This window comes from Ambystoma mexicanum, chromosome 2q, assembly GCF_040938575.1.
Source record: "Ambystoma mexicanum isolate Mex_15411 chromosome 2q, UKY_AmexF1_1, whole genome shotgun sequence".
Classification (NCBI taxonomy): Eukaryota; Metazoa; Chordata; class Amphibia; order Caudata; family Ambystomatidae; genus Ambystoma; species Ambystoma mexicanum.
This window is the reverse complement of record NC_090924.1, coordinates 925,556,999-925,567,370: the sequence shown is the minus strand read 5'-3', so window position 1 is coordinate 925,567,370 and position 10,372 is coordinate 925,556,999. Positions and strand designations below refer to the sequence as shown.

General features: G+C 50.9%; 1 protein-coding gene across 1 annotated transcript; it reads left to right on the top strand.

The window, feature by feature from the left end:
• Positions 1-631: 631 nt before the first annotated feature.
• HOXA11 (homeobox A11) lies at positions 632-4,912 on the top strand. The gene is made up of 2 exons (XM_069648234.1): positions 632-2,182; positions 3,555-4,912. The coding sequence occupies exons 1-2, from the start codon at positions 1,522-1,524 to the stop codon at positions 3,785-3,787; spliced, it is 894 nt and encodes a 297-aa protein (XP_069504335.1). The 5' UTR covers positions 632-1,521; the 3' UTR covers positions 3,788-4,912.
• Positions 4,913-10,372: the final 5,460 nt, after the last annotated feature.

Here is a 10,372-nt window from a genome sequence, read left to right as displayed (position 1 = left end):
AGGTTTGTGGCATGCACACAATGACACGACTGTGCAGAATGCACCACGTTCTACACACGCCGATCAAGATTGGGTGCAAACGGACTTTGTGGGGGGTGCAGGGGCTGCTCGGGGATTATGGCGTGTTGGGGAGCAACATATAGACAGAATCTGCTGTCATCGCCGAATGTGCCTGAAATTCACACACATGTGTTCCATCCATCAGTAGCCGGCATCCCGCGTGCGTTGCTAAACTTCCAGAGAGGACTCACTTTCCTAAGGGGAGGGGGGGCTTGCTTTGCAAGTTCATCGGCGGTGATCGGGGCAGTAAACAGTGCCCGGTGCTAGAGATGTACCGCGCCCCATATTCTGTAAACACGCTCCGGCCATTTCTCTCTGTATCAAGAATGTAAAATAATGATTGTTCGTGTGCAAACCACAGTGGAGTGCGAGACAATGCTCGCAGAAACGTCTGCCCTCCACCGCTCCCCCCCCCCACATCTTCTCTAGCGCTCTTAAGTATTTGTAAAGCTCTGTCCGTCCTTTTTTCCCCTTCAAGCAGCTTTGACGAGACGCCTGATTTCCGGCGACCTGCGCGACGAGGAATTGCTCTTACGGCCCCGGAGACCGGGCCGTTGGCACTGGTTAGAGCACGCCATTGGCAAGTGAACTTGAAGCGCGTGCAGAGCCAGTCTGAGGGGAACCGCCGTGTCCATACTTTCCCCCACGCCCTCGGCGGCAACGTTTACAGCCCCGGACAGCAGCGCCATTTCCTGCGCGGTCTCCGCTGGCAAACCACGGGAACGGTTCCACACCACGTCAACACCGCACGGTGGTCAGCGTGCGCCGCAAGGCCGGTGGAAGCCCAGCCAGCTGGAGCATGTGGAGGGTGGAAGCAACTCGAACACGACCGCCTGCGCAGAGGGAGCATGTTTCTGAAGTGACATGTGCGGGCGAAAATCCCCGCGCCCATGAGCCCACACCTTCCACTGACAGGGAAACCAGCATGCGGTTGTGGGCGATGCAGCGCCGGGCGCCCCTCCCCCACGTGTCCAGCCTTGCTTAAAGAGTGCATTACTAAACGGGACCCACTACAAAAGCGTCGCAGCCTTAGCCATTGCTGCGAAAACACAAGGGAATCGTGCCCTCTCTCTCTCTCTCTCTCTCTCTCACCTACAGCAGGGTGGCCAGTCGGCGCTGTGAGACGCAGGGCTACTCTCTGCTCAAGGGGCCACTCGCCTATAGTGTCACGGGCCCGAATGTCCTCTCGGGGTGACATGTGAGAGAGTGTACGCTTTCGGCGAGACCTACTGCGTGACGAGCTGTTGCCTCCCCCCCCCCCCCCCCCCCGAGACGGCTGCAGCCAGAGGACTCGGGGCCCCATGCTTGCTGCCTGTCAATTCCAGCATCTGGTCACATGACCAGCACCTCCCTGCTAAGGATGGGGATAGATTTCCACGTCAGCTTACGTCTCCAAATTTCTACTTTACGGGTCTGCTTCAAAGAGGCAGCTGCATTGGAGAGTCATGTTAAGCTCAGCTAATGCGGACGGCCCGAGGTAGCCCCTCAATGATGGATTTTGATGAGCGTGTCCCGTGCTCCTCTAACATGTACTTGCCAAGTTGCACTTACTACGTCTCCGGCCCCGATTTCTCCAGCCTGCCCTCCTTCCTGCCCCAGAACCCGGCTTCTCGCCCCATGCCTTACTCCTACTCGTCCAACCTGCCCCAGGTGCAGCCCGTGCGGGAGGTCACCTTCCGGGAGTACGCCATTGACCCCGCCAGCAAATGGCACCCGCGGAGCAACCTGGCCCACTGCTACTCCGCCGAGGAGCTGATGCACAGGGACTGCGGGCCCAACCCCAACGCTGGCGGCATGGGCGCCCCCAGCCCCTACCACCACTCGGCTCCGGGCGCCTCCTCCAACTTTTACAGCACCGTGGGCAGGAACGGGGTCCTGCCGCAGGCTTTCGACCAGTTCTTCGAGACGGCCTACGGTGGCCCCGAGAGCGGACCCGCGGACTACGCTGGGGACAAGGGCTGCGAGAAGGGATCCCCGGCGGTTGCGGGCCCTCCCAGCGCCGAGGCCTGTCGAGGCGAGGCGGACCGGCGGGGAGCCGAGAGTAGTGGCGGCGGCGGCAGCAGCTCCAGCCCGGAGTCCTCTTCCGGCAACAACGAGGAGAAGGCGTCCGGCAGCGCTCCCAGTACGTAGTAAGGCAGCGCCCTGTGAGCCAGGGCTGCTATTGCAATCTAGCGCGCCGCTCTTAAACTTTTATTTGCTGTTTTATAAGCAGGCGAGGTTTATTGGGAAGGCCTTTCCATTCCCCCCAACAAAACTTTCTTATAAAAAGGGAGATCACGTGCCCCAGCGCTGGATTTGGCCGTGAAAGGCAACCTACCGGGGAACGCTTTTATAAAGCTCCCCTCTCTCTCCTTGCCTTTGGAAACCCCTGGAGCCATTGATGCAAATATAATATGGGACCCAGTTGGCCCTTAATTTCATTGAAGGCCCGGGATTCTTTTGTTAAGAATACATTCTTTCCCTGGCTCTCTGAACTTTTTTTCTTTTCTTTTTTTTTTTTTTACAGACATGTGTTGCATGCGGGCCCTGTTTTTAAGCTCTGGTGTTAAGGCTGCATTGGGACACGGGGACCCCGTTCTAGGCACAAGATAACATAACCCCCTGAAACAGTAGGAGCGCCTTTGTTCTGCCGGCCTGGGCTATTCGTCTCGACTTAGTCATTTTTCACAGGCGCGTGAGGCCAACGCGTCGCTGCTTTTTTGTCCACCCAGCCTGTTAGTTACACTTGATAGCTGATATCCCCGAACTTTGATTTGTTGCATTTCGACAATCGCTTCTCTCCGCCTAACCTGGGGGGGTTGGGGGTACAGATTTTATATAAATGGGGCAAGGTGGCTATTCGGCGAGAGTGTGCCAGGAATGTGGTTCTGTGCAGAGATGCAGCAAATGCCTCTGATTGCAGCGTTCCTGCTCGGTAATTTATGCCACTGCAGAAAACGGGCGATAAGTATCTTGTAATGCCCGCACGAGACGTGGTGATGTTTAATAACCGCTGTCAGCAGGCAGATGCTATGCCAGGGGGCCTCTCCGCGAGGAGCGCGGATGTAATACCCAGCAGTGATTATTACCCCCGATCAAAGCTGGAATGCCATTCGTAATGTGAGCAGAGCCTGTGCCAGGGGCTAGCGGGCCACTAATCGCTTGTAATGCTCGCTGGGGTGTAAAATGTGTCCGCAGCAGCCCCGGCTGAGGCCAATCAGGCGGTCGAAGGGAAACACATTACCTGCTCCCGAAATAATGCAGTCCCTTCTGTAGGGCTGTTGGGGGGGGGGGGGGATTCCAGCCTGGCCTTCTTTCTTTGACAGACACTGGGGTGCCGAGGACCCGTAAGTCAACAGGCAGGTTTAAGTGTGGGTGGTGGGGCAATGATTGGTGCATTTGGAGTCTGGTTTGCTTGCGCCTTTGAGGGTGGGCGCTGCTTGGGTGGTTGCGTGTGGCACAGGGAGCCTCACTCGTGTCTGCCTTCTCTTTCTCTCCCCCCCACCCCACCACAGATGGGCAGCGCACCCGAAAGAAGAGGTGCCCGTACACCAAGTACCAGATCCGCGAACTCGAGCGAGAGTTCTTTTTCAGCGTCTACATCAACAAGGAGAAGCGGCTGCAGCTGTCGCGGATGCTGAACCTGACGGACCGGCAGGTAAAAATCTGGTTCCAGAACCGGCGCATGAAAGAGAAAAAAATCAACCGGGACCGCTTGCAATATTACTCCGCGAACCCGCTGCTCTGAGGCCGGAGGGAGAGCTGTGGGTGGCAGGACACCGGGCACGGCCACCTGGGATACCCTACAAGGATCTTTGGCCACTGGTTGCCTACATTTTGTTTGTTTTTTAATAGTTAACTATCAATTGGAGTCGATGGCTAAATGCACATATGTGTTTCGAAAGACCCTTGGCTTCCAGCCTTGGCCGCGGAGATTCCCCGTCCCCGCGGACGTCCTACTCGCCGAAAGCGGAGCCGTGGAGAGGGGACTTGTCCAGGGACTCTCGAGTATTTTTTAAGATTGCAACGGTGCACGGGTGTTGCCAAACAGGCTTGGTTTTAAAGCCCCGTTAGGACCAGAATTGCAGGCGCACTTCCGTACAAATCAGCTTTGACCTTCGTGCAGGAAATGACTACATAATAAAACTGTGCGAGGCCTGGTGTAAAAATCGGCGAATGCTGGTTCGTCCAAACGCGACTAAACAATCGCCGGAAGCAGGTGAAGTGGCTGTTTTTTTAATTGACCTGACTTTAGTTGGCAATATATTGCGGGGAGGCAGAGCTGGGCTCGTCTGATGTCCGGGGGCTGGGTGGAAGGTCCCCGGGCTTGTTGTGTCTGGCTCGCAGGCCGATTTCCGGAAATACCTGTGGAGAGGGGCAATTAAGCAAAAGCCACCCAGAACTGTTGTAAACTTGGAGCTGTGCAATGCGGCAAGCCCCCGGTCGTTAATCCAGGTAGGGCGCCCGGGATGCTTTCACAAAATCACAAACGCCAAGTGAGTGCAAGGTGCAGACACAGGCCGCCTTCACGAGCTTTCAGAAACGCCACGGGTTTTTAGTCACGCTTAAAGGGAGACCAGTTTTTGCCATCTGAAGTTATTTAAAAATGTATATACATATATACATATATATATGTATAAATAAATATATATATATATATATTATGTCTGTCGGGAACCAAAGCGAATAGAAATTACATGTTGAGCAGACTCGAGTGTACAGTGCTATGTTGTTTTTTTTTGTTTCCAAAGGAAAGAAGGTTTTTGCTTCTTGAATTGGGTATTTCTAGATATAACCGTTTGAATGTATGTTTCACACGCGAATGGTGTTTTACAAGAGGTGTAAATAAAGGCCATTACCTATTTTGTTTAAATGCTATTTTTTTGTATATTTCTGTGTGTGCTGTCAGCTGGCGGTTCACATGCGTTCTTGTCCAAAAAGTACGCGTTTAAAGAAATAGCTTCGGGTCCTACCTTGCTCAATGTGGGGGGGGGGGGGCAGGCTGTTAGCACGCGCTGGGGGGAGGTGGGTGTGGCAGGGCCGGTTCCCAGGTTTAAGAAATGTACCCTTGTATGTAAACACGGTTCTCTTCACCTGACCGTATTGCCATGCGTGTGTGCAACAGGACAGCGCCCACGGCCAATAAAAGAATATACTGTCCATTTTATGAGACTGGCCTGTAGTTAGTGTCGGCTGACTTGGCCGACTTCCTACGGGGTTATCTGCAACGCAAATACTGTCCCCACTTCACGGGTCAATTCACCTTACCTGGGATTGGTGATGATTTCGAATGTTTGATGTGTGCTTCTGCTCATCTTCGCCAAACTCCAGGAAACTTTGTATCTATCAGATGCTCTCTGTCTCTCGCTCTCTCTTTCTCTCTCTCTCTCTCTCTCTCTCTCTCTCTCTCTCTCTCTCTCTCTCTCTCTCTATATATATATATATATATAATTAATTTAGTTTTATTCAGCACTAAACCATAAAAGATACAAAACACTAAGAGCAGGAACAACAATGATAGTTCAACCATTAACATGGAATTCATAAGATCTTAAGATTTTATCAACCAACCAGTTCATTAGATGTTAGTGCAACGATTCTCTCTGTACATGTTAGCCAATGGTAATATGAACCGTGTTAGATAAGTGAATAACTTAGTGAGGCTCACCAAGTCATTTATCGGCAAGCTTTCGTAATCTTCTTCCGACTACTTCACCAGGCAGTGGAAGAGCCAGGCTTCTCCAGACTCGTTCTCTTCCTGTGTCTGGCCAAGTCATCTGAAGAGGACAGAAGCTTACAAATAAATGACTTGGTTAGCCTAACCACGGTATCGACAACTGTCGCGCGCTCGCGCGTCTGTGTAGATAGGTAGATAAGGAGCCATACACAATGTTTGCAGTTCGTCAATGCGCCTGTCTGCATTTAGTTATCAAGCTATCACTGCATCTATCTATCTGTCTCTACCTATTTATATGTCTAGTTATCTATATAGATGGATATATATATATATATACATATACATCTATATAGCTATCTACCTCGCTATTATCACGCACACACACTAAGAGCCCGATTCATGGAATATTTGCCCTGTTCAAAGTGACTTTGCACTGTCGACAGAAGCCCTGATTCATGGAACTGTGCAAACTATTTTTTTGCCTTGCAAAGTCCGGGCAAAGCCATTGTGTACTGCTGAAATGACTATGCGCTCTTTCTCCTCTCCCCCGCCCTCGGAACACAATAGGACCATTTTCATATATACATGGCCAGGTTCTGTTTACCGGAGGGCTCGGCCTATGCTCCAAGGGCCCGATTCATGGAATATTTGCCCGGGTCAAAGTGACTTTGCACTGCTGAAGAGTGACTTTTCAATGCCGACACAAACCCTGATTCATGGAACCGGGAAAAGTGTATTTTTGCCATGCAAAGTCCTGGCAAAGTCATTTTGTACTGCAAAAATGACTATACGCCTACTTTTCCCGGACTTTGCACTGCAAAAATACACTTTGCACGGCTCCATGAATCAGGGGTTGTGTCGGCAGTGCAAAGTGACTTTTAAGCAGTGCAGATTCACTTTGAACCGGGCAAAAATGCCATGAATCAGGCCCACAGTAAATATATGCACCTTATTACTGCTAAAGTGTATATTGTCACACATATACCCACATGCAAGCTTCCTTTTAAACGCACACTTTCGTGGTGTGTGTGTGTGAGTGTTTCCGTGGGTGGCGGCAGCAGCAGTTGCACTACCATGGGAGTCACCCCGGGAAGCAATAGGGTGCCCGTTGAACCCCCCTGTCTCTTGATCCAATCTAACTGTATGGGTGTGTAGGGATATTTCCGGTCACTGCTGCACCGCTGTCTTTGTTGCAGGAAACCCAGAAATGCAGTGACTCGCCGCCTTCAGCTTCGCCCAACAGCACACATTCCACGGGCAGCTGTCAGAATATGCAGTACTTTTTGGAAATCATGTCTGCATTGTACCCATTTATTGTGCCTGGAACTGAAATCGGGGGCTCTGCTTCCTCTTGTTTTCCATTGTTTAATGGCTTTGAACTTCTTCACTGCTTTGGACATCGCCATAAACTTGAAGACGGTCTGCTCGGCTGTGGCGCCATCGGCGGATCTCGCGAGACTTGGCGCGCGAGCTGCAAGGAAGCAAAATACGGGGTTAAAGGTTGGTGTTTTTACGCACAAGTCACTACCAAATGCACGAGCAGGCCGTAGGGCCGCGGCCTCTGGAAGAGCAGACACACGTCTAGACTACAACACAGAAAGCCAGACAGACAGACAGACCGGTGCAGGGCAATTCGTCTTTTGCGAGAGGCTTCCCCTTCTGGTTACCCATTAACTGGTTTCCAAGCAGACGCCCCGGACATTTGGGTCCTGGACTTTATCTCGTGGACGCACTGGTAACCTGGCCAATAAAATCCCATCCTCTGTGTTGCTAGGGCCGTTTAGTCATAAAAGCTCTCCGCGCGATTGTCTATTTGCATATTGGGAATGCAGTGCTATAAACCGCGCGGAGGGTCTGAAGCAATTTCAGAGGAGCCTAAAGTGGCGCCGAACGAGCGGGCTTCTAGGCGGATGGATCAATCTGGCAGCAGCCACTTGCGAGGAAGTGGTGGCCACAAGGTGGCGTTCTTCGGTCCAATGTCAATGCCAGAGCGGGAGAGGCGAAGCAGCGAAGAAGCCCTGGCCTTTGTCCCCCCCCCAATCCCAGAAGAGGCGCGCCAAGCTGCTCGTGGGGCACACTTCTGCACGTGCAAGAACCCACCCGCTAACCGTGCAGGCAAAACTCCGACAGAGCCCCGAGAAAGCCGACGGTGAGTACACATGTGTCTGTGTCAGCACGTGCTGCGGGGGCTCTTCCTGGTACTTAATGTGAATCATGGGAGGAAACGACCCCACAAATAAACACGTGCGTTTTCTGAATCGTGACTGCTCGCATATAAAACATGCATTTCGACGTTTCCGGCGGGCGGCAATCTCTGGCGCCCACAGAACGAACGCTGCCATTCACACCTTCTGTGAACACGCCAGAGTCCACTCTGGGAAGGTGGAAAGCTGTGCACTGGGAGGCAGGAGTTTAGGGGGGCAGGGGGAGGTTCTGGTTCCAGGGGTGCTAGAGGGGAAGAGCAAAGACAGCAAGTCAGGTGGCTATAGCTGCAAAACTGGAAAGAGCAAGTAAAAAAGACAGAAAGCGCAGTCACCCCAGGGAGAAGGGACGGCCAGGAATAGCCACACACCACAATACAAGTCGACAGACAGAAAAGGGGGACAGTCTGGCAAAGAAGATGGACAGATGCTGCAAAATGCATAGCTGGTGATAGAAAGATAGAGAGATAGATCGGTAGCTAGTTGGACAGTTATATGCACAGCTAGCTGGACCGATAGATGATAGATATATGGACAGATAGATCGATAACATAGATCGATAGATGACTCATAGGTATTAGACTGACAGACAGAGAGAGGAATAGATGGATAGATAGATGGATAGAGATAGAGAGACGAATAGATTGATCAACATATAGATGTGCAGCTACATCAGGACAGACAGACAGACAGACAGGCAGCTAGGTAGGTCGATAGTCGGATAGACAGATAGAGGGATGGACAGATAGGTGGACAGCTAGACGGAAAGACACCTGCACAACTGTGACACTATTCCCTCACCCTTACAAAATGATGCACACAGGCTAGATTTTGGCTCCGGTTGCTCTATGGGAAATAAGACATCGTTGGAAGGAACAGACTGCTAGGCTAGGCCCGGATAGACCAGTGTTGTGGGACAACATAGGTCAGTTTCAGGAGTTACAGCACTTTGCACCTGGTAGTATTTGGCCAATGTTAATGGCCCATTGTGAATTAAAAGGCGCTATTTGCCACAGCATTCACTAAAAATGTGCATTCCAGGTTCTACTCAAACTATTTCTGGCAAGAATGAAAAGTGGTTTTCGGTTGTGGGCCATTTTTTGATTGGTGCCCTGGCCTAAATTCTCTACCAGTCCAAGCCTGGCTATTTATTTATGTGTGCAACAGCAGTCACCTCCTCGAATTGAAATATCCTAAAAAACACACCTACAAATGTATAATAAGCGGATAGCAGTCAGTGCTGTGTCGTCACCTGCATGCCATTTTAAACGTTCAATAAGCAAAACGGAAAAGGCTTTAACTCCATCTCGTGAATAAGGAAATGCTGCACAGGCGGAATTGACTAACACATTCCTGTGGAATCCGACTACGCAAGTGTTAAAGTGAGGCAGATTCCATATGAATCCATTCATTTTACACCTGAAAATGTTGCGCATGTGTGAAATGAAGCCAAGTGACAAGCCCTTTGCTGCTTGAAATTGCAGCAAAGAAGCATTATACCTGGCTTTTAAGCACTGATTTACGTCTCTGTCTCATTTAAAATGAGGGAGAAACTTAACATAGCAGTTGTGCGTCGCTTGAATTTTACCCAGTATGTGTTTTTGTTGTTAATGTTTTCCCAGTGGTTTTAAGTCCACTCCAGAACGCAAAGTATGGTGTGATTTTAATGTGTTTATAAAATTAGCAAAAATACTTTAATGTTTATGTTTATACATTCATGCATGAGATAGGGCGGTGGCCCCTATGTTACGGTCCATGTTGTAACATGCTACCATGGTAGTGGGCAGAGTACTAGCACAGTGACTCAAAGGCACAGTAGAGTGTTGCAGTGGGCAGTCTACTGGCACTTTGACTCGAAGGCAGGGTAGGATGTGGCATTGATAGGTTTACTTGCACGTTGACACAATGGCAGCGTAAACTGTGGCAGTGGGCAGTGTACTCACATGTTGACTTGAAGGCAGAGTATGATGTGGCAGTGGGCAGTGTAGTAGCTCGTTGACTCGAAGGCAGAGTAGGCTGTGGGAGTGGGCAGTGTACTATTATGCAGACTCGAAGGCACAGTAGGATGTGGCAGTGGGCAGTGTACTAGCGCGTTTACTCAAAGGCAGAGTAGGATGTGGCAGTAGGCAGTGTACTAGTACGTTGACTATAAGGCAGAGTAGGCTGTGGCAGTGAACAGTGTACTATTATGTTGACTAGAAGGCAGAGTAGGCTGTAGCAGTGGGCAGTATACTAGCACGTTGACTAGAAGGCAGAGTACGATATAGCAGTGGGCAGTGTAATAGCTCGTTGACTCGAAGGCAGAGTATGGTGTGGCAGTGGGCAGTGTACTAGCTCATTGACTCGAAGGCAGAGTGTGATGTGACAGTGGGCAGTGTACTAGCTTGTTGACTCGAAGGCAGAGTATGATGTGGAAGTGGGCAGTGTACTAGCTTGTTGACTCGAAGGCAGAGTA